The sequence below is a fragment of the Cryptomeria japonica genome, chromosome 10, assembly GCF_030272615.1.
Source record: "Cryptomeria japonica chromosome 10, Sugi_1.0, whole genome shotgun sequence".
NCBI classification, from domain to species: Eukaryota; Viridiplantae; Streptophyta; class Pinopsida; order Cupressales; family Cupressaceae; genus Cryptomeria; species Cryptomeria japonica.
The window spans coordinates 715,978,084-716,003,178 of NC_081414.1; the positions used below are offsets into that span (position 1 = coordinate 715,978,084).

The 25,095-nt window shown below is 32.8% G+C and overlaps 1 protein-coding gene across 1 annotated transcript; it reads left to right on the top strand.

The window, feature by feature from the left end:
• The first annotated feature begins 23,269 nt into the window (after positions 1-23,269).
• On the top strand, positions 23,270-24,860 carry LOC131068143 (uncharacterized). Its single transcript, XM_058003327.2, has 3 exons — positions 23,270-23,474; positions 23,594-23,679; positions 24,450-24,860. Exons 1-3 carry the CDS (start codon positions 23,324-23,326, stop codon positions 24,591-24,593), a joined length of 381 nt encoding a protein of 126 aa, XP_057859310.2. The 5' UTR covers positions 23,270-23,323; the 3' UTR covers positions 24,594-24,860.
• Positions 24,861-25,095: the final 235 nt, after the last annotated feature.

The window sequence follows — 25,095 nt, forward strand, 5'->3', positions numbered from 1 at the left end:
AAATTGGATTTTGCACCTACATAGTCATATATGCATAATAGAAATGCAACAATATGGAAGGTGTATCAACATCCATTAAAGGATAAATTAATGATATTTTTTTCCAATATTACAGTTGCAATTGCTCTTGTAGACATGTATGTGTAAAATTTTTACTTGTAATCCTAGTTTCCTTTTTAATCTTCCTCTGCATTGCTCCAAAAATTGCCTCATTGAGTGGTTGCAATAGAATAAGTATGATCAAAATTTCATAAAGGATAGAACATTTTTGTTAATCTTAAAATATATAATCACATACAATGCACATAGGATGTTTGTAAACAAACATTCCTTACTAAGTAGAAATGATATTTGTAACAAAAGTTGCTTAAAGGAAAATCAAATGCTTACTACCATGACACTCCATATAAACAATAGTTCCCTATCAGTAGTTTCTATTAATGAAACATATGTTGTAGATTGATGAAATAGATGTGTGAATCTACCCAAAATGTCTTAAATACATAATTTTATGAAAAAGGTACAATTTGGTGAAAAAAGTATAATTTTATGAGGCATTTATTCATGTAAAAATCGTGCAACAAAAAGGGAAAAAGGAAAAAAATTAGTGAGAAATTATACAAAAATAGATAACAAAATCATATGTAAGTAGGAATCAATTATGTAGTGCAAAGGGATGCGTATGTGCAAAAACAATGGTCAATTGTGTCAAAATTGTGAACAAATGCATCGATCCATACTTGTAACTATAAAAATATTATTTCTCATAGAAACACTAATATTTAGGGATTTGGGTCCCATCAGGTGTGCTGAAATGTAGGATAGAAAATTAAATCATGAATAATCAATGGATTAAGCACAATAAATTCTCAAATTTAATATTCTAATTTTCTAATGGATTAAGAAATCATACCTATCACACATCAATGTCATTTTCATCCATTTCTCTAATAGATTTGGTAGTTCAACCCAAAAAGCCCATGAATCATTTGTCAGCATAATGCCTCTTACATACAAGGATCGCACAAGAATAATTTTCTCAACAACCTAAGAATCATATACTGATACACACAAGATTAATGTTACAATGATTGAATGAATCCTTATGAAATAGACAAATGAAACCTTAGATTCAATAAATCTAGATTAGGTTAGTTGCAAGTGTCACAATCATAATAAATGAAATAACTTAAGTATTTATTAGTCTAATCTAATAAACAATAAAAAAAACACCTAAGTTTATCTTAAGTGAATGAAGTAATAAGGACTTAATTATATAATTAATGAGATAATGTCATCATTGCTCCAACATCCTCCTTTAATATTAACTTGGGGAGAAGATAAAGATTTAATGATGAATATAAGAATGAATGAGTTCTAACAAAAAGGTCTAATTAGGTAGACATGTACAAACCAATACAAACTCTCACAAATGGAAAAGTAGAGAAATAACTAGTGAGAGAGAAAAGAAATATAAATGTTTACATGTGACAAAAATGGAGGATTCAAGATGTCCACCTAAATAATAAATTGGTCACATAATTATAATAAATATCCTACCATAGGAGAGAAAGGAAGAGATAATATAACCCCCAATAAAATAGAAGTGTGAATGTCAAAGATGGAGGCTTGAGGATGAATAGCGATGAAGATCCAAGAGTAGAAAACTATGTTCCTCCCCTTCAGAATAAATAGACCCAATAGCCTTGAAGGAAAAAGAAACAACATGAAAAGAGATGGAAGGAATAGTCTCACAATGTTTGCCATGGAAGACTACTTAACTATCCACATGTTTGAAACAAAGGATGTCAAGTCAACCAATTCAAATTCAAATAACTATGAAGATACTTGATAAACAACCTCAAAAAGGAATCACTAAAGATGATATAACAATAAGTATTTAGTTTCCATCAAAGAGGAATGGATTATATCAGTCATGTACCAGTGATAACTTTAAGAAACCCCCCCTAAAAAAATTGTATAAAATTTTGGCGAATAGTTATTTTTTTCTAAAAATAATAATAATGTTTATTGGCGAATCTTTCCTTTTTATAAAAAAAAAATTAATTTTATTGGCAAATTTATTTATATAATTTTTTTTTGGTAGAAAATATTGGTGAATCTTGGAAAATAATCATTGTATGGATTAATTACTATCATATTTCCTTTCATTTAAAAATAATCTTTTATAAAAAAGTAAAGGCATGAAGGTTGAAATCATTAATGAGTTTAAGGGTTAGACTATACTTTATTTGGTTTCTACCATTAACTTAAAATAATCTAATAGCCCTTTTTCTATTTTGTGAGATAAAATTTACAAACAATTTGTAATACTCATGGGAATAGCCCTTTTTCTATTTTGTGAGATAAAATTTACAAACAATTTGTAATACTCATGGGGCCAAAAATTACTTTTAGACCATTAGTTTTCATTGAAGTCAACAATTCAAAAGCAATTTCAAACCCCACGAGCATTACAACTTGTAGGTACATTTTACCTCTTGCAATACAATGACGGTCATTACATTATATTTTAAATCAATGGTGGAAAAAAAAGATTGTTGATATAACCCTAAAGTAACTAATAAATATGATCTATTATTGATGAATTAATTTAGATTTCTATAATAAATTATAAAATGGGCGAATCTGATCCAATCATGTATCAAATATTGTGGCGAATCTTTAAGTTTAAAAAATTAATAAAATAAATTCCCTGGCGATTTAAATAACATTAAAATAAAAATTTGTAAAAATGTGGCGATTTGGGTCCCCTTAAAAGTTGAAATTATTAACCAAATTTGATTCCTAAATTTCAAAAAATAGCCAATTGGCGAATATTAGCCACTAAAGTTTTCACTGTCATGTACCCAATGTTTGGAGTTTCATTTATCAAATAAGCCTACAATGTTTGGTAGGTACTCATCCCACACTGTTGAAATTACAAGGGAACAATAAACTTGCTAAGGTTATCTCTAAAGAACTAAAGGTAGAGGAGGAGGTACAAAAAAAATGTCTCAAGAAACACATAAGGTGATGGAAGCATACATAGGTTCAAATGACCAAACCTATCCTCATATGTTTGGTCTACTCTAGATGTATGACAATTAGGACCAATCAATTGAACTACATGCTCGATGGGAGAAAAATGGGAGAACTCGTATAAGAGAAATGCATTCTCAACTCTACAAACTGTAATAAGATCTCCAATGTGCAATTATTTTATAAGCATTGAATTAAGTGTAAAATCTACTATCCCACCTTACCCACTATGAGTTATCTGATATATGCAAAGGATATTGGATGATAATGAAGGGACATAAAAGAAATCATTGAATGTGACACCAAAGATTACTTTAGTGGTGAATATTCGCTAATGGCAAATTTTTCACGTCGTCCATGTCGGAAATGGCAAATATTTTGTACCGACTAGGGGTGGCCATATCGCCAGAACATTATCAATTTCCATCAAAGTCACAGCCTGATCGCCATATGTTTATGAAATTAAATATTTCTATGTGATGATTTCGCCAATACAATATATGGTGGACACACAGTAAATTTAATTTTTTCGCCTACAGTCTCTGAGGTTGCCTTAATAGATGACCTTAATTCATCTATAGGCATGTGAAGATTTGTTAGCCAGGGGGACCTAATTCGCTCAACATCTTGCCGACGCGTGTCTCCATTCACCCCAACTTTCACCAACTATATTATATTCGCCAATTATTTGGACAACCTATAATCGCCTCGAAAATTACATGTCATATTTGGACGACCTATAATCGCCTCAAAAATTACATGTCGTGTTATAGTTACACGAGATTCGCCAAATATTTGTATACCATATAAAATTCCCATGGAATTCGCCATATAAGGATTGGTATAAATACATACAAAGATTAGATCTATCTCAACGCAATCTGGTGGGTTCTAGGCTCTGAATTCTGATCAATAGTGAAGTTTTAGACCAAGGAAAATCATTGTTGTTGACTACATTGGTGACTTCTAGTGACCTAAAGGTGAGCGATCATATTTTTGAAGTGGTATATTATACATTATAGTCTATTATTGCTTCTCCAACAAATTGATATTTTTTTGGCAGCCTTTATTTCATTGGAGATGTCAAACAGGAAGAGGGGTAGGAAACTTGGATGTGGGGAAGGCTAGGAGAGGCCAACAAAAAGAAGAACTTTGTCTTCATACTTTGGCATTGGAAAAGATTGTGGTGAAAATTAGGAAGGTACATCATCACAAGTACAAGTACAAAATTCGCCACCTACACCCCATGTTGAAGATGGTGGTGAACTTGATATCTCAAATCAGGATGATCTTGAAGAAGATTATCTGGTAGATACCCAAGTTAGTCAGAATGATATAATCAACTTCGGTGATAATTCCATTGATGATAATGCATGAAGGGGAAAAGAAAAGCCATATCAAAAAAGGGTGAACCACAATCAAAAAAGGATAGGGAGGTCCAGGGGGTTTATCTTAGTTGGTTAAAGCATTGAGTTCTCAATGTGGAGACCCATGTTCAACTCCCATGAGGGACACCTTTGTGGAATTCTAAGTTGTGACTCTTGGTCTTCCATTGTTTGTATTTGCTACATTGTTTAAAGTGGATTTTTAAGTTGTGACCCTTGGTCTTCCAATTGTTGTTTCTAGTTTGGTGCTTGAAAGGAGCTAGTATTCATAATAAGTTTGCTCGAAAGGAGCTAGTATTTGTAATAAGTTTGTAACATGGATGCTTGAATCAGAAAAAATGAGCTTTATTGTAATGTTGTTCTATGATACTTAATACAAAAAAAAAAGGGATCAGGAGTGGGATATGTCAGTGAGGAATTTTCAAATTAATTGGGCATGAAAGTATCCATTCATTGAGCTAGTGGAGAATCCAATTGAAGGCAAGCCTCCAATAGAATGCAAGAGTAAGATTTGCACTTGGAAACATAACAAAGAAATTAGGTTGCAACTAAAATTTGACACCATAGAAAAGCATATGAGTAAAGTTTATGAAAAATAAATGATAGACAAGGTTGAAAAATCAGTGATAAGATGGAAAACAAAGGAGGAATGTAAGCATGTGAGGAATGCTAAAGAGTATTATCTTCATGAGAAAATACAGACGAAGCCTACTGAAGTTGAAGGTTCTATTGAAGTTGTTTTTTGAAAAGCAATGCAAATAGAGCAACTAGGCAAAGCTATTCAGTTAATTGTTGTTTTTTATATTTTGAGTAGAGGGTGTGCTATGATAGATTTCCCATCAATTAGTGTTTTATTACACTTTTTGAAAGTTCCTAACTATCCTAATAGACACTAGTCAGTCAACAGTGGATGGGAATGGGCAAGTTGTCTTGCTGAGGTTGAAAAAGAAGATGTAAAGGAAAAAATAAGAGATTCAAATTTTATTGTGTTTTCTTTAGACGATATTATGGTAGTAGACAATACTTCATGGGTATGCATGCATGTCTATACTGTCGAGAATCATACCCATTAACCTCATCTACTATCTGTTGCTAAAATGAAGGAGAGTCCGACAACGGAAAATTTATTTCAACTAGTAAAGAGAAGTTTAATTAAATATGGAGGTATGGATGACATGACGGTAGCCAAAAATTTGGTTTGTGTTGGAGCAAATGGAGCTTCAGTAATGCAAGGTCATAGGAACGGTCTTTGTACAAAGATTGAAACTTCATTTGCATCATACATTACTACAATTCATTGCAGGGCTCACAGAATGAATCTAGCTTTTAGAATTGTGAGCAAGTTTGCTTCGGTTAAAAATATTGAAATTTTAATCAAAGAGCTCTACTCACACTTTTGTCGAAGTCCCAAGCAATTTATGGAATTTTAATACTTTGCTGATGGAATAACTGATGGGAACAAGCTTCTCAAGGATAACGATACCTGATGGATCTCTTTGGATGGTCCACTGCATCAAGTGTTTTCAGAATATACATCCTTGATTGGAATATTTCACACAACTCGTGACGAATCAAATTAACCAAAATTTCCTAAACTTCTTCACAGGCTAAGTAATTTAGAGACACTCTTAACTTTAGCAACTCTTCTACCCATGCTAAAGGAAATGAGGAATAATATGAAGGTTATCCAAAAAAGAGCTTTGTATATTGCAGAATATGCTACGCTACATAAGATCACATGCATGACCCTTGATAATCTTTATCGAAATCAACTAACACTATTTGATGAAAAAATTGTTAAGTGGTGGACACTCACATATTTGAAAAATCCTGATAACTTTTTACAAATCAGTGTAGACAGGGAGGTATGTGCTAATGTACGATGAGTTCAGATACCAATGCACTTATATGCCATGGTCGACCCCGAGGAACCAGAAAAGCACCCCAGGAAGCAACTAGCAAGAGTTACAAGCGAATATTTCGACAAGATTGTTGAGACTATAACTACTTCTGTGAAGAAAATTGCATATGATCTTTCCTCACAAATTAGAAGTAGATTCCCTCCTGACAACCTTCTCGAAGCCATGTCTATTGTGTTTCGTCATTATTGGAGCCTCAACATTGCATCTGATTTTCGAAGTAAGCTACTGATTTTGATAAAACAATTTTGCACATCCAGAGAATTGAATGGAGTAACTATAAATGGAATATTAGATGAAACTCATCTTCGAGAGTAATCATCTGATTTTTCATACACTATGAGAGAACAATATGCCAAAATGGAGAACCCCCGCGAAGAGGGATCAGTAACAAGGCTTTGGAAAACTATAAATGAGAACCAAACGTTGCGTGATTCAACGCCAGAATATGTGAAGCTTGCTTATTTATGTCTTACCATGATATTGGGTTTGGTGGAAGATGAGAGAGTTTTCATGCTTTGGGGTTCCTAAAATCAAAGCTAAGAAAGAAACTAGACAAAAATGTGGAAAATTCCTTGAGGCTCTATACATCTAGGTATGATGTCCACAATTTTCCTTACGATAGGGCGCTGCAAATCTGGAGGTCCAAATGTGAAAGAAGAGGTTTGGGCAACACTTCAAACCAAAGTGCCAGTGGGACTATTGCCCCATGTACTAGACCTACTGATAGCATTGAGATGCAGTTCGGTGAAGGTATGAAAACTCAGAGTGAAGAAACTCAAACCACAAACAAGAATCAATAAAACTTTGAATTTGATGAGGATGAATGGCAACTATAAGAGATTGGTATTTATTAATCTTATTACTGTATCTCATCATTCATATTACTAAAGCATATTACTTTTTACAATTAGAATTTAATATTGATTTGTAATTGTATTTTTCAACTTTCTATTTCCATATTTAAAATAGCATAATAAAAAAAAACCATAATGTGTTTATTGATACAGAGATGTTTTTTGTTTATTTATACATGTTTGAGTCTCAAATCTATGTGATACATTTCAGAACCATATGATACAGCTCATCCAATAGTAATACACATGTCGAGAACTTAGATTTGCATTAATTCTTTCAAAATATAGCCATATGATACAATTCATTCAATAGTAATACACCAATCTAAATGATTCTCCATCAAAATTGCAAAAGTGAATACAAAGTTTCAAATACAAAGTTTTAGAACCCTTTGCAAATGACCCTGAATTCCATTTTATAGAAACAAGAGAGCAACAACAGCTCCTATGTGATTCTCCAATGTCCATGCAAAAGTGAATACAAAGTTTCAAAACCCTTTGCAAATGATCTTGAATTCTCTTTTATAGAAATAAGGGAGCAACAACAACTTCAGGTCAAGTTGCAAGTTTGCAACATGTCAAAACTAAACATCAAAATCACAAACTCAACACAAATTTATATCGCCATCACAGGCCATATTAGTAATTTAACATACGCTACATGTTTGATGTCTCCTATTCAAAAAAAGAGGTCAAAATTAAATATTAATTCACGTCGTGAAAAATTAAAAATAGATAATAGAAGTCCCTAAAACCTATTAATCATAAATAGAGAAATGCATAAATGTTAAAGCAAGGGAGAATTTGAGAATACAAATGTACTGGCTGAAGTTTTGCACTGTGCATCATAGATTCATAGGCTAGATTAGCAAAATAGAAATAGCGAGTGCATCATAGATTCATAGGCTATATTAGCAAAATAGCAAATAGAAAAAACATAAAACCTTGAAATTAAGAGTAAAAGAAGAAAATTGTGCAATACATACTATGCTTCTTAAGATGTTGGTGCCAATTTTTGTAGGGTTCTCCACGCTTCGTCTAATGGAAGGTCAATATTCTATATAGTATGGAAATTCAACTCCAACTTTGTCAACATTCCATATTTAGAAGATTTACTTGACATCATTGTTTTGTCCAATACCAAATTTAGAGTTGTAAATGGTTGAATGAATTCTAGAAAGCTTTGGGGAGTTGTGTCCTTTGGAAGCAAGTCTAAATCAGACTTCATTTTTATCTCAAAGCTTTTTTTGTAAGCTTCTTCTCCAATGAATTTATTTGATGGGTCAGCGGTCTTAGGCAAACCAACTTTAATCAAATTATTTTTATTTTCTTGCAGCTTCAAGATCTTTTTTTCACAATTTTCCATAACTTCTGATGTTTCCCTTAGCTTCTGGCATTTTTGAATGATAGATGATGTCTTAACTATGGCATCAATGCAACTCTTAATTCCCTTGGATGCCAAGTAGCTGTCACTGGAACTGTAGACTACTTTCAGAATCTTTTTTGCTATATCCTCTTTTGAATAAACATGTGTGCTCTTCTCATAGTGTGCTTTGATTTTCATATAAATTAGTCTGAGACTTTCAATCAATTGAAACCATTCAGACAAATTTTCACTCCTCTGCATTGTTTGGTGCCAAATGTTTTCTTGTATATACTTCATTGTATTTTTCATATTATCTTTCAAAGTTTTTATTTTATCATTTGCATTGTGTGGGTCTTCTTTCATTTGTGCACATTTTTTTCTTTCTTCCTCTACTTCCTCTTACAAATGTTTTTCTTTTATCATAATTTTCTTTCTTTCTTCCTCTACTTCTTCTTCCAAAGTTTTTATTTTATCATTTTGCATTGTGCAGGTCTTCTTTCATTTGTGCACATTTTTTTCTTTTTTCCTCTACTTCCTCTTATAAATGTTTTTCTTTTTCCTTCCCATGATCTAATAGGTCTTGTAATTTTCTCATTTCGGCAACAACAGACTCAAAAATTTTGTATAATTTTTGAAAACTGGCTCTTTCCTCATCATATTTTTTACTACTTTTAGCCAGTTTTTCTGTCAGGTCCTTCAATTCTGCATCCATCTTCTCCTGCTCTGCAATTTCTACTACAGAGCCTAAATTTTTTATCCTTTTCTATAAATCATTGCACTGGCTATCTGTTGCTTTCTTTCTTGATTTTTTTCATTTGTCAGGTCTGCCTATAACTTTTCTATTTGTTTCTCCAGTTTATTTTTCTCTCTCTCCGCCTTTACCAGTGAAGTGTAGACCACTTTGTTAGTCCTTTTTGACACACTAATTTTGTCCACATTATGTACTTTGGAAAAATCCATTTTGAGGGTGCTAACTTGAAATTCGGAGGGGTCTATCTAACTGTGTGGTGGATTTTTATCTTTAGTTGGGGTCGGGGGCATAACAACCATAAACTCCATCATATCTTTTTGTGGGTCATATGTTGGAAATACCCTGTTCCTTGTAGGTTGTTTGTTTACAACTTCAGTCAGGGAAACCCTTTGAAATTCTTTCTTTTTTCCTTTATTTGCTTTTGTTGTGTGTTGATATTTTTCATAGTAATCACAAAATTGAAAATCTGGGCTTGTTGAAGCAATTTAATGTTTGAAAGGTGACATAGGAATACCATAGGCTCCAGTTCCACTTATTCCTGTGCTTTTAAATAATGCTTGACTAGGATTACCAAAAACAGTTCCTGATCCTGTCCCACTCCCACTGAAACTTTCATGTGTACTTTTCATAATCTTTTGAGGTGTGTGATCTGAAGCTGCAAATGATTGATTTGTAGTGTCAATGGCACTTGATATAGGATTCTCAATAGTATGAGATTGAGTATCTACCACTAGTGGCCTCTTGTGAGAGATATTTTGTTGTTGCCCTTGTCCAATACCAAGACAATTAGTATTAGTAGTGGTACCCATGCCAACCCCACCAATCATAGTGGCACTTGATTGAACAATAATAGGAATACTATCCCCAAATTCCCGACCAGTGGCAGTGGCACTTGATTCACCACCAATGGGAATACAATGATGTGGTGGTGGTTGTGGATTTGAACCTAAAACAAATGTAGGTGGGCTCTAAGGGTAATGAGTAGTACCTATCGGTGATCAATCTGAAGAATCAAGTCCAATGACTAGTTTATAAGGAACTTTTGATTTTGACCTTGATGGAAGTTTTACCTAAAGTGGATACCAAACGCCCTCTCCTCTGGGACCTAGACCACCACCTTCAAATCCCATATTTTCCACAATGCTTGCCCCTTTTCTATATTTTTCTTTCATTGCCTCATGGACTGCACCTAATATTTTAGGTACTGTAGTAGTTGTTTGAGTGGGCTCAACCTCATACTGATCATTATCTTCACTCTTGTCATGTGTTGTTGTGGGATGCTCCACATTCCACAATTTCCTAAACTCTGCATCCTCGTCAATGCTCTCCAATTTTGCACTTGTCTTTGGTTCACTGAGATGCCTCCTCATAGTCCAAAAATCATTTATTTTGGTTTGAGTCCAATAATTATCTTTACATTCATGCAGAATTGATTTGGGAATAGTTTTCTTAGATGAATTAGCAGATTTTAGGTAGAAATTGTAGGACCTCCTATTTTGGATGCCCTGGCCCTCCTCTATTGTCCTCTGTGTGTGCAATTCCATAATTTGTGATGAAATTTCTTCTATTGAAATGTTATTGTCAACTGCAATTTTCTCCATCTCTTTTTTAACTTCATCCCAGGAGTCCATGTTTCTAAGCTTTTCTAGCAATGGTTTACTTTCATGTTGACATAACGTTGAAGAGTTCCCATTTTTCTAAAGCCTTTCTTGAACTATACCGATTTGATCATACTGCCAGAGACCCTCATCTTCAAAGTTAAAAACTACCCAAAAAATATGTGCCACATTGAATGCTTTTCTCTCAAATGTGAACCCTCCACATGAGAAAGGCAAGGAAGGAAATATGCTCTTCTTTTACTAACCATGGAAGTGCCTATTTGTTCTCTCCAATTGTCGTACATACTCTAATGCAAATACCCTCTTTGTCACATGTATTGGAAGTCTGTTTGGTTTTACTGTCGATCCATAAAACCTTAACACAGTGAATTCTTCCATGAAGAACCAGTCAACCAATTCTATTTGACTTCTGAGTTGAATGCAATCTCTAGAAGACACAGGCAACCTAGGCATTGGAGTGCTTGTAATTTCATTATACATTGGTGCCAAAAAGAAGTCTACAAAATGGTTTTAGTTCTTTCTGTTATCATGCATCCTTATCTTTGGTGTCCAATCATATATTGGACACTCTATTCTCTTCCCAGTCTTCTCATCAATATTATAGCTCACAGTTTGAATCTTGTTGGTCTCAAATATTGCACAACACTTGGATAGAAGGAGATAGCACAAGTAGGATGAGAACCTAAATGTCTTATAGGAACCTTTTTTGATCATTAGTAATTATTTTTGCATGGATTTTACAATGTGCTCAATAAAATTATATCTTACTGGTTGACCTACACAATGGATATTATTCATCATTTCAAGAAGGCTTGCACCCACTTCCCTATCATTTTCCAATCCTAGGAAAAAGGACAACAAGGAAATAGTATCCCCAACCCATGGAACAAAAATCTTAGAATCATAAGGAGGCTTATGATTCTGATCCAACACAATACCAATACCACTCTTTATTATACCTTTGATAAATGAATCTCTGCAACTTGGATTGAGACTCTCATAATTCCCTGCTAGCTTTTTAAGGTCAATTTGGACGTTTGAGTTTTGGGCTTCAAATTCTAGGTTCAACAAATGAGCAAATTATTCCTCGTTTATGGATAGAATTTCCTCTCTTGTATTTTTATTGACAATTGTTTTTTATCTTCATTATAATTTTCAGTGCAAACCATGACAAAATCAGGGCAAGGGAATACTTCAGGTAACACCATGCTTCCCAATCCAACATCCCACGATGTGATTTTATATGTTCTTTGATGTAAAATTGGGTTGAAAACACTAAATTTTTCCTTGCATAGATTTGCCGCCTTACTAGACAATGCATATCTAATATCTATGATATGCTTTTCACCATGGATAGCTGGGTCATAAATATCATGGCATTCATTAGTGAAACCTAGTGTTTTTACCAGTTCGATTAGGTACATTTTGTTTTTCACTTAGCTTCTTGTTGAACTACTGCTTCCGGTTTTCCCCATCACTATTATTGTTAATAATTCAAAATAATGCTAGGTAAAAACTTGAAAATGCTAACCCTCAAATTGGACCATGTGATTACCAAAAGCAAAAAAGGCAGGATGTAGGTGTTTTAGATTTTGCCTAGAATTTCTATTTCACTAGATTGGCGCAGACAGTCTTTGTTGCAACTTGCATTCCTCAATCTAGTAGTTGTTTCTGAATCTCCCTTGATTTACAGGTTTGTCCATGAAATGAAATACGATTATGATTTATGAGTATCTTATTTTGAAAACTCTAAAAAGTAGAAAAGTAATACCTAAAGGGCAAAATATCTAGAATCATGTTGTAATTTTATTAATTACTATTAAGAACTATTCGATGTCGAAGGAAAAAACATTCATTACTTCAGTATAAATTTTGAGGACATTAAGAATCATGTTGTAATTTCATTAATTATTATTAATAACTATTCGATACCGAAGGACAAAACATTCACTACTTCAGTATAAATTTTGAGGATATTAAAATGTAATACATTCAATTTCAAGAAAGTTCTCACAAATGAGTTCACTTCCCACATTCAGGCCGAAATCCACCCTAAGTCGTTGATCTTTTCTCATCCAACAAACGAGGGACTAGGGTACCTATTGTGACTTTACGGGTCTTTTTTTAAGGTCTATTTAATAATTTTAAACTTCTTCCCATAAAAGAGCTTTATAGACTTAATTATATTTAATTAAATTTAAAATGTTTCAATTTTGGGTGAAGTTCTCACAAATGTGTTCACTTCCCACATTCAGGCTGAAATCCATCGTAAGCCATTGATCTTTTCTCATTCAACAGACAATGGTACTTGTTGTCAGTTGTCATGGGTCCCATGACTTCTGCCATTTTTCGGGCACGTCACCATACTCGTGTCACTTTTTAGGTCTGTTTTTTAAGTTTGTTTAATCATTTTAAACTTTCGCCTGAAAAGAGCTTTATAGACTTAATTATATTTAATTAAATTTAAAATGTTCAATAACAATTTCGAGTGAATTTCTCACCAATGTGTTCACTTTCCATATTCGAGCCGAAATCCACCCTAAGCCATTGATCTTTGTTCATCCAACTAGCGATGGTACCTATTTACAGATGTAGTGGGTCCCACGACTTCTGCCATTTTTCTGGCACGTCACCATACTCGTGTCACTTTTTGGGTTTATTTTTTAAGTCTATTTAATCATTTTAAACTTCCTCCCAAAAAAGAGATTTATAGTCTATAGACTATAGACTTAATTATATTTAATTAAATTTAAAATGTTCAATCCTAGTCGAAGTTCTCACCAATGTGTTCACTTTCCACATTCGGGCCGAAATCCACCCTAAGTTGTTGATCTTTGTTCATTCAATGGACGATGGTACCTGTTTACAGATGTAGTGGGTCCCAAGACTTATGCCATTTTTCTGGCACGTCACCATACTCGTGTCACGACTCACTTTTCGGGTCTTTTTTTCAAGTCTATTTAATCATTTTAAACTTCCACTCGAAAAAGAGATTTATAGTCTACATACTATAAACTTAATTATATTTAATTAAATTTAAAATGTACAATTCCAGTCGAAGTTCTCACCAATGTGTTCACTTTCTACATTCGGCCCAAAATCTACCCTAAGTCATTGATCTTTGTTCATCCAACGGATGATGGTACATGTTTACAGATGTAGTGGGTCCCATGACTTTTGCCATTTTTCTGGCACATCACCATACTCATGTCATGACTCACTTTTTGGGTCTGTTTTTTAAGTCTATTTAATCATTTTAAACTTCTGCCCGAAAAAGAGATTTATAGTCTATAGACTATAAACTTAATTATATTTAATTAAATTTAAAATGTTCAATTCTGGGCGAAGTTCTCACAAATGTGTTCACTGCCCTCATTTGGGCCAAAATCCACCCTGAGTCATTGACCTTTGCTCATCCGATGGACGATGATAGCTCTTGAGAACTTGAGTGTTGTCAGATGTTGTCGGTCCCATAATAAGAGACATTTAAATTTTAAAGATGTGCAATAGTTTGAGATAACTATTAAATATAATGTTAATATTATTTGTAAAAATTTGAAATTCAAAAATAGTATAAGACATGAAACTTAGTTTCTAGAATAAAACAAATAACTAAATAAAAATATAAATTTTGATATACAATTTGAAAGGTAAAAGTTTAATATAAAAAAGAAAACATTCAAAATATGTTTATGATATATAATTTTAAAAAATAGTTTCAAAATATATATAAAAGTTCAACATAAATTTAGTGTATTAATTCAAAAAAATATGCAGTCCTCAACCTGTTAAGGCGAGCAAATTTGGAAAGTACAAATGCCAAGGTGGTGATTAATTGTTGCAGAAGGAGTTGTTTGTCACAGGCCGCACAAACGGAGGAAGGGGAGGATGGCAGGAAATCTTTTTCTTGATCTCATGACATTAATGTCTTATCGTACACATCCATTACTTGGCCTATACAATGGAGGAAGAATTTATTGCCTTTTGATCTGTGTGCTTATTTTTTCTTTGAGGCAGAACAAATCTATGATTCTGTAGTTCATAGCTTCTATAAGACATTTTTTGCATGAAGTGCTTTTAAAATTGCAGGTGACCATGGAGGCCAATTTCACACTGAGAACAGACAAGAAGTTGGTGCCCTTTTTGGGAAAAGTATCTAATAAACAAATGCCAGGACTGTTCACGTTTAAGGAGGAGAAGTTGTGGGTGGTAACTCGATTGATGCTTGCAGAGGAGGTGGCACATATCAGTCACCAATATCGAACTAACATGGATGTTTACTCTCTGATTCTGGCATGGGCTTGTGAATTCGAACTGGATGTGGAAAAGGTAACACTCATATTGGTCAAATTGATTGATGGGGATTTTTTTATTAACCTGGATTCAATCTTGGAGTGGGTGGTGCCGAGAGTTGGCACTCAAATTAAGGAAGGGGACAGCCAAGAGGAGTTGCTTCCTTTTATTCGTGGCCTAGAGGATGAAATCAAATACCAATGCCATGAATGTGCTCGAGTGGGGTGGGAAGCGATGAAGCTCTTTGTGAAATTAACCAGGGTAGATGAAGTCCTGAAGGCTTTGCATGCAGTGGCAAGGATGGAGGTTGGTAGGGAATTGAGAGATAGGGCTGAAGAAGGAAGGGCCATACAGCTACTGGCAAGCTTGGAGGGTGACCCTGACTTGGAGTGCCTAAACTGCATTCCAAAACTAAAAGCTGAAGTGGCAAAAGGGAAAGCATCAACCTCTGAGGAGGGAAGGGACTAGGAGGAGGTGACCCAGGGGCATAGTGAGTGAGCAGCCTATCATATCGGCCAGTGTTTTTTAATTTGCTTCCAAATGATCTATTACTGCTGGAACATTTGCTATGGATATCCAGCAATGAACTGGTTTTTTTGTTTGCTTGCTATAAGTTGTGGGTAGTATGGTTTTCTCTCTGTCTATGCTTATGCATGAATGACTACAAATTTTGTATCTTTAAACTTTTGAATTAATAGAATGAAAAAACCTTTACTGATAAAATTTTGTATCTTGAAAATTTTGAAATTTTGTATTTTGAATGACTATATATTTATAAAATTATAATAAACCATAATCAATGTACAAATAATTAATGGAACGAACTGAATTTTTTTTTATAGCATTACATAAAAATGATCATTGTATTAAATTTATATCCATTGTTTAACAAATAATTGAAATAACATAGCTCATATACAAAACACATTTGAAAGAAATTAATTAATAAAAATGAAATAGATTATAGAATTATAGAAAGCATTTTTATATCCATAAGATTGTAAGAGGAAAACTGAAACAAACTGGAATTTGAAAAATTATCATTTATATTTATGCTTTGGAAATTTACAATTTTTTTTGTCTCAAGTCTGAGACACTCAAAAACTTAAAATCCAAATTGAGTGAGCCACTGAGCCTGTTAGGTTTCAAGGACATAGGGAAAAAAAATACTAGAGGCCTAAGGGGGCGAGGCTAGGGCACAGATAGTGGATGGTTTACAAATTTGCACTAAGAATCTGACCCTCCTTCCATGTAGAATTCTTTAGAGAACATAAGCTGAGAGAATTATTAAAGCCAATTGTAGTTTGGAAAGTCGTCCAGGAGCAACCATTTTCAGAGGAAGCCCCTGCCAATCCGCGCCCATTTCCTGTGATGTGTCAACTGCTCTACATTCAGGTTTAGGATAAACGGTTGCCTAGCAACTGGCACTGTTTGGTCAAGGAGGAGAAGCTTGGATAATTCACTCCCCCAAGGGATCTCCACCCCTACTTTTGCAAGGATGACAACACTAATGTCATCTCCAAGGAAGTCTTCCTTAAAAACTTTCCTCAATAACATTAGCATATCCACCTTGTCTCCTCCGAGGTCAAGAAGAGACGCTAAGAAATGGGATGTAATGTCCTTGTTAACACGGTACCTATTTTCATTTCACAGAAACTCTCTTTTCAACACCATCCGCACAACCTCATTGATGAACAACCCAACCTCCTTGTAGACTGATTGGAGGGTTGGGTCTCTAACATAGCCTAGAAAAGGCCCTCTAGTGCTCTGCAGAAGTGCTCCTCAAGTAGATGGGAGTGTCTATCTTGAGAAAATAGATTAACAAATTAAACAACCTGAGCCTATAAACCTAAACTAGAGGAAGAATTTAAATATAGCTCTAACAATTTATCTACCAAATGGAAAAGGCTAATTGAAGATGAAAGAAGCAGAGATTGTATATAAATTCTTGAAACTCTTGATTGTAATAATTACTTATTTAACCGTATTAACTACTTTAAATTTTTTTAAATCTTTCTTATGTCTGCAAATCTTTCCCATAAATGCACTATTGTGCTAAAATGGAAACAAATATAAACCAGTACCAAGTTGGCAAGTATCACATTGGAAGTCATGTGGACAGAGTGGATTGAAATTACTGAAAATATATTTATTAAATGAATGAAATTATCGATCATGATTCGTGACATTTGACACGTGTCTATTAAATCCAATTCCATTTCGGGCACTTTCTGGTGAGCTATGTTCTCTTCAAAAATTGGGCCAAAATAAAACTTCAGCCATTGATCTACGATCATTGAACGGTTTAAAATAATTGATAGATTTTAGGTATGTGTCACCCTTCACGTGTCAAAGACGTTGTGGTTATTGATACATCATGTAGAGTGTAGACTCAATGTATTATGAATTTATGTGATGTGATGTACCGTTCTGATGTGATGTGTCTTGTCTATTAATGGAAATGAATTCATGAAATCGCCAATAAATTATATATTTTTCCATAAATAACAAAATATTCGCCAATACATTTAAATAATTTTCAAGTAGTGGATAAAAATTGCCAATTCATTTAAATAATTTTTCCTTCGGAGTAAAAAATATTCGCCTCCCACAATAAATATTTTCGCGGAGGTATTACTCGCCAGAAATTTATGGAATTTTCATACCCTAGAAAAAAATCACCAATACGAAATAATTTTTTTCCCTATTTTAAAAAAAAAAATCGCCATCAATATGAAAATTCCCCCCTGAAAATAATGTTAGATTTGCCAGGATTTTACACAGTTGCCCGAGGGTGGTTTCTTAAAGTTATCCGTGTGTGCCACCATCAACCTTTTTAGGACCCCTCCTAGTAACACACATATAAGTTCTATTTCCCATCAAAATGTGTGGTAAACTCAAAGTCTCATATGAAGAGAACATACCCATAGATGAATCCATATGATGAGAGGCTCTTGAATCAAGAAGATAATCACTAAATTGAACATGTTTTGATGCAAAGAGACAATGGCCCTTCATCTTGTCCTTGTTAAATGTGATATAATATGACCCAAACCATGGAGGTCATGAAGTAGTAGAAAAATATGAACTCGATGAAGGTGGCTCAATATTATGCTTCTAGAGAAGTTGTTCCAACTCAATAATCTTATTTGCATAACACTAATTCTCATCATATGTTGTATCGGTTCAATATGCACACTTTGGTTTATCCTTCTTAGATGAAGACCACTTAGAAGAGGAAGAAGAATATGGAGAACCTTATGATTGTATGTCCTTGGGCTACTCATGTGTTTTAGAATCCTTGTGTTGTTTTTTCTTTCCTTTTCCATTTGAATCCTTTTCACCTCTAGAGTCCTATGATGTATGAAGAACTTGTGATTTGGAAGGATACAGTCTGTCCATCAGGTCCTAAGTGAGAGATGAAGAAAATTAATAAAATGAAGGCATAGTAAATTAGGTACCAAGGGCGGAGCTTGATTACCATAAAAGGTAGAAAAACTAAATGATCAAGACCAAGCTTGGCAAGGATTGAGAAACTCAAGAGTCCTCTTTCTCAATACCACACTATTGCAATTGTAATATGATAGACTTGAGTTTTTGAAGAAGTCCCAAGGTCATTAAAATATGTATATTCAAGCCAATAATCTCATTCTCCACTTAAAATCCCCTCAACCTATCATGCTTCATAAACAAGGACTCTATTGTAGTCCTAATCTGATTAGGTGTGGTGCAAGACTCAAAATGAAAGAGAAGATCTAGAGACACAAATATACATAATGTCTCAAAAACCACATCACACCAATTGAACCACTTTATCTTGTTAGTAGCACATTTAGGGTAATTTTTTGTACCCATGGTGACTCTGTATAACCCATGTTTCCTTAAAATAATATCCACATCACGTTTCCAATTGTAACTTAGTTAAATGGAGGGGAGTAAAATGATTTCTAGATTCACGATAAATGAATAAAAAGAGTATTTAAATGGACTGATACGTTAGTATAGATGCTTTCAATTCCAAAAAATTGACTTTGATCTCAAAAAAATAATTTGATTTGAATGTTTTCCAAGAAAAGAACCCAATAGAAAAAATCCTAGGTCTGATAATAATAGCAAATACCTAATAAATATTCTAGAGAAATGAAACTAATATCTATATAGAGAATTGAACTATCTTTTTTATGTTGTAATAATTACAAAAAATGGAGTGTGAACATGAAAGTTATGGCCCTCCAAGTGCAAATAGCTAGATCTAACTTCAAACGCTTATAGAATTCACTAGGAGCAAAATTTGGAAAAAATTTCCTCATCACTAGATCGAGTTTGAAACCATGAGAGTTAATATAATTTAATCACATAAGAGTTGGTATTTGAAATAGGAGCAAACACTTTCAAACTAAAACTAGGCGATTAAAAACTCAAAAATAGAAGATACATACCAACTTGGATACAAGTGGTGAAATTTTAAAAAATATTTAGCGTGAAATTAGAAAAATTTCTAGTAATTCTTGAATTATTTTGTTTAGGGGGCATATCAGATTGGTCTAGTTTCCTCTAATTCAATTGGTTATAGTTCAATAAAAAACTATATCAAATAATTTAGAATTTATGAAAATAAATTATATTGGAGAAAAAAAATCTAAGTAAATTTAGGAAGAGGTGTGTGTATATTTCAAAGATATGAATTTTTTCCCCAGAGGCATTACTAGTAATATTACTCCTATATGTCAAATGATTTTTATTAATAGTTAGATATTTGAATAATTTGGACTTATTTCAAATATTTTATAAAATCTACTCTACCTATAAGTCTATGTTATTTAAATATTTTATTATAAATAATTTATCATTAAGATATGTAGGAGGAAAGTTATGATAAGAGCCAAGAATTAGGTGAGATAGACTACTAATTTAAACCCTCGTCTATAATTTTGGCCTAGTTCTACTCCCTAAAATGTACAATTTTTGGGAAAATTTTAAGGACATGGAGAATGGATGTACTTTTATCCTTACTAGTGTATAGGATATATGTGTTCTAGGATACTAGTGATTGTATTGGTGCATGGGATGTTTTGATAATCCATCTTTAAATGATACAAATATTATTGAAAAATATCTATTTGAAGCTTTTGATCAAATCTTAAAACTATCTTACATGTACAATCTATTTTAATTCTTTAATAAATAACTTGTAAGATAATTGTTTCTAATAAAACACCTTGGGATGGTTAATTCAAAGGTGAACTTACCATATTCAATTGCCTTGGTTATAATTCAAACATAGTTCCACATGGTAATGATAGTAGCATAGTAAACTAAAATCAAATCTAAAAATAAATTTCCTAATTGAAATAAAAATTAAAACACTAAATAAGAGGTGCAATGTAGGAAAGTAGATCTTGGTGAGAAAAGAAAATGGGAGAAAAAATGGAAACAAGGGGTGGAAGTTTTGATATGGGGATAAAGAAATATGAGATGAGAAAATACAATAGTAAATTAGGTAAAATTAGAATATACTAGAAAGAAAACATGACAAGGAAAAGAACAAGGCCAATGGGAGCAAAATAAGAAGGAATGAGACTACACACAACTTCAATATTATGCATGAATTAGATCCAAATATTGAATGCTAGATGAATGGTTTAAGGCTCTAAGAATTAAAAATAGCATAGAAAAAATCTAATACAACAAGAGGATCTTCAACATGGAATGTAGTGTGTTTGTGGGTATGTGAATGGAAATGGAGGACAAGAAGGGATCAAAAGTAAACACTTTTTAATTCAAATCAATAAGATTTGATCCTAGATGAGAAATTCAAGATGGTCACACTCAAAATTTAAATATCTGGCAAAAATCATATTTGCAATGCTTGGAATATATTTCCAAACTACTATTAGTTTTAAAATTATTACAATTTTAGAGGTTCAAAAAGGGAGCACACAAAGTAGTCTTGTTTCATTAAAAAAACAAAAATTAAAGATTTGTTAAACATTAGCTAACAAAACTTATTTTATGTCTAATTTATTTACTAATGTTTATACATACATTTATGTTACTAATTTTCAAAGTGGATACATTTTAAAAATAAAAGATTTAGCAAGCTTTCCTTCTTTGTTGAAAACTATCAAGAAATATATATTTTTAATGTGTACATAATAGAATCTAAAATAGAAAAATATAAGTTATTTCAAATTTAAATGAATAGATAAAAATCAATAAGAAAAAATCATATACATAAGTTTTGAGAAAAAATAAAACACTAGTAAATGAAATTGAAGATCAAAACCTTAAAATATTCTAAATGTAAAGAAACTAGAAATTTAGAATTTTAGGAAAGAGTTTGACTTTATTGTCTTAATTTTTTAGATTAACATTAAAAAAATGTAAATTTTATTTATAGAATGCTTGACATAATATTATTATTTTCCCTTATATTTACATAAACCACATCTTTAGGAAATGTCATGCAAGTCTTATCTTGTGGTTTGTATGCCTAAAGAAAATACAATCCTAAGGGTCCGTAGTTGGTAAATCAAGTAATAATGTGAGTATGTTATAACACATTCACATTTTTGTGATCCATACAAATAGTTTCTCACAAGACATGACCATTTTTTAATGTAATAGCATTCTTCTAACCTTGGTTTTTTTTTCTTTTATGGCTTACAAGATGTGAGAACATTATAATGCAAAGATGTTATAAAATAGAACATTCTTGTGTTATATTATATTTAGACCAAAAAAATTGACCACTTTTTGATTCCCTATTTTTGTGCATAGGCCTTGGTATACACTCTTAAAATAAGAGTAGGAAGACCAATTTATAAATTTCCAAGGACCTCATTTTATTATTTTGAATAGGAATCATTGAATTGATCTTAGTCAAGCAATAATAAGTTTATCATTAAGTTTGTTAATCTAAAAAATGGTGGCACACATGTGCTCTCTTAATGATAGCACACTTGTCCCATATCCCAAGGAACGTGAGCTTATATGGAAAGAAGAGATGGTTAAAACAATATCAATAAAGGTGCTTTCAACTCAATTAAAATTAGATGCAAAATTTATGGAAGAAATAAGGTGAAAATATATCATAGAGGATATCCAAACATTTAATTTTTGGAGGAATAACCTTGGAAATGAGAACATGATTGGATTAAGTATGGAGTAACTTTGCAAGGAGATGTAGAAACACATAAAAGAGGAAAGAGAAAAATAGGGATAAGAAATTGGTCATAGAAATATATAGGACACATAAAAAGGGCAACAAGCTAATGAGAGAAATAAAGTGGTCAAAAGGAATATATTAGACAAAAGCTATAGTCAGCAAAAAAATAGGTAAACAATATTACAAGGCATGAAATTAATGTTTTTATAATACCTCGAGAAATTTAGATACCTTCATTCCAAGTTCACATTCAACTAACTTGGCCTTACAAAAAAACTTATTTTGTCAAATTCATCATGACATAAAATTTACTTTTCTTACATGTTACCTTGTAGAAAATAAATTTTCGAAAAGATTATTCAATATATTTTTACAAAAACAAAATATATTTGTTTAATTATATTCAATTTGACTAAACTACTTGAATACAATTGAATATAATAGTTTAGTCAGCGACTGAATTAAAATTTTCTCTTATAGACAGCGACAGAATTTAGACCTTCTTGATTACGTACATTTTGAATGTATTTAAAGCATTATAAATTAAATCACATTTATACCAAACTCCTGCCGACAACGATTGTACCTTGACATATAGGTTTTCAATAAATTACCTACATCTTGCACACCAACTTCTTACCACTATCGTAATACGACAAAACAGGTTGTCTTTTATCTTATATGCGACAAAACTGGAGGATTTTCCGCGATATTGTCTATATGCTGCATCAGCCTCCACATTTCTATTGTGATTTTTATTTAATTAATAAATACGGTCAAATGTAAAGACTGATGACTTCTGCGAAACATACTGGCATTCCTTCTGCAATTTCTCCTCGCTTTCTCGGAAAGACTCTGAAACTCACTAACGAAGAACACTATTTATAACCACAACTAATGATGAATTCAACCAGTGGCTCAACATGGCTAACATTTGGGTACGAGGGCTCAAATTCTCCAATCCGACTGCTCTCAGAAATGTAAATTTTATTCAGCGCAGCTTTGCTTATTTTCAAAAGGGGGATACTTATAAGCTTGCTCAGACACCAGCCGCCGACGAAATCTTTACAATAGGTTTTTTTTTTTTTTTTCTTATCAAATCTTGAAAAAATATTCCTCTTTCTACCTATACTATTCTTCATTGTTCTTTTAATTTACAGTTATTTGGTTTTGGGTGTATTTTACATGAGAAGATGCCGATACGGATGAGAAAATTACCAGTATCTTCAACGGGAAATCGAAGTCTGCCTCTGGAGGACTCGTTAAAATGTTTTCATATGTAAGTATTACATTTTACATAACATTGAACAACTACTGGAGATTACTATATTGTTTGTACAGTTTTGAACCTTTGACCTCCTGCCACTTGGAAGTTAGAAGGTTTTAGCAAATTGGTAACGGATGTGGGCATAAAAAAAAGTTAATTGTTTGCTGGTCTTTTTAAGGTAAAGTCTAAATCCAAAGACGCGGATTGTTTAAAGTCTTGGGAGTAATTGTGCTGCCCTTCCCTACAGTGTTTTTGGGTTTAATATGTGACTAGAAATTGTTTTCAGTGAATGAGATCAAATGGTCTAAAAGATCAATAAAAGATCAAAATTCGTTGTATTGATATATTTTCATATTTATTTTTATGTAAATTCTTTTATTATGAATCTTGATCAAAACGTTTGGTAATTCGTAAAATTGTGTCTCTTTAAAAAGTTTGTTTAGATTGTCACTTGATTTCAACCATATCTTTGTTAAGAAAGATACCAATTCTTTCTTTCCACTTTTCTTTGGGGCAGTCCATCTTCCGGACTCAATCTATGGTAATTTTAGCCTTACCCTTAATAGTAATCTCAAATAGAAATTTTCATCATGCTACCACATGGGGTTGAATTATTTGACATGATGTGTTTTTTTTGTCTGTCATTCTGTTTTGTTAAGACATTTATGCCAATTAATATCTCATTTATTCATTCAATTGTTAAAAAAAAATATCAGTTGATATCTTCATTTCCAAAATGATTTTGCTAATTATTGGATTTTGATGTTTGTTTGTGAATGCAGGCTCCTACTGCAAGCGTGAAGGGTCCGGCAAATCCAGGGAAAAATATTGGACCTCCTCCACAGCCAGTGAAGTCTGCAGAAAAACCAAGCAAGGATACAGGGTCTGATCCAAAGAACCGTCATGGAAAACCAAGCAAAAATTAACAAGAGGACTGACATAGATGTATGCGTAGATTAGAGATGATGGTAGTCAAAGGAGTATTAATTTGCTCTATGTAGCTTTGCTTAACCATTGCACGCTTTTCAAACTGTTCGAAGTATTGGAATATGATAAACAATGTTGTGCAAGTCTCGTGATCATAAATGTTGCATGAAATTTGTATACATAAAGCAAGTCTCGTGATCATAAATCTTGCATGAAATTTGTATACATATGCTGCATGAAATCGGTATACATTTGTGGTTATTTTATACACATTGCAAAATACTAGATTTAAAAGTAGCTGCTATTCAATATATATCCGTATTATCCTTTTAAGCTAATTATAGCAATTGAGATAATTGTACTGCAGAAACTCATGTCAAACATGGAAGTCGTCTCGAATTCACAGAAGAACCTCTTTACGGATTTTCATGATTTACAGCCACAATAATTAGGCCAACAATAGATTAGAAGATACAGAATATTATTTGCTATTTTTATTTG

Bases quoted from the DNA above. Each gene is read 5' to 3' on its own strand.
- LOC131068143 (XM_058003327.2), top strand. From the start codon at position 23,324: ATGGCTAACATTTGGGTACGAGGGCTCAAATTCTCCAATCCGACTGCT. The intron at 23,475-23,593 runs GTTTTTTTTTTT...TTACATGAGAAG, and splicing joins CGACGAAATCTTTACAATAG to ATGCCGATACGGATGAGAAA. The intron at 23,680-24,449 runs GTAAGTATTACA...TTGTGAATGCAG, and splicing joins TCGTTAAAATGTTTTCATAT to GCTCCTACTGCAAGCGTGAA.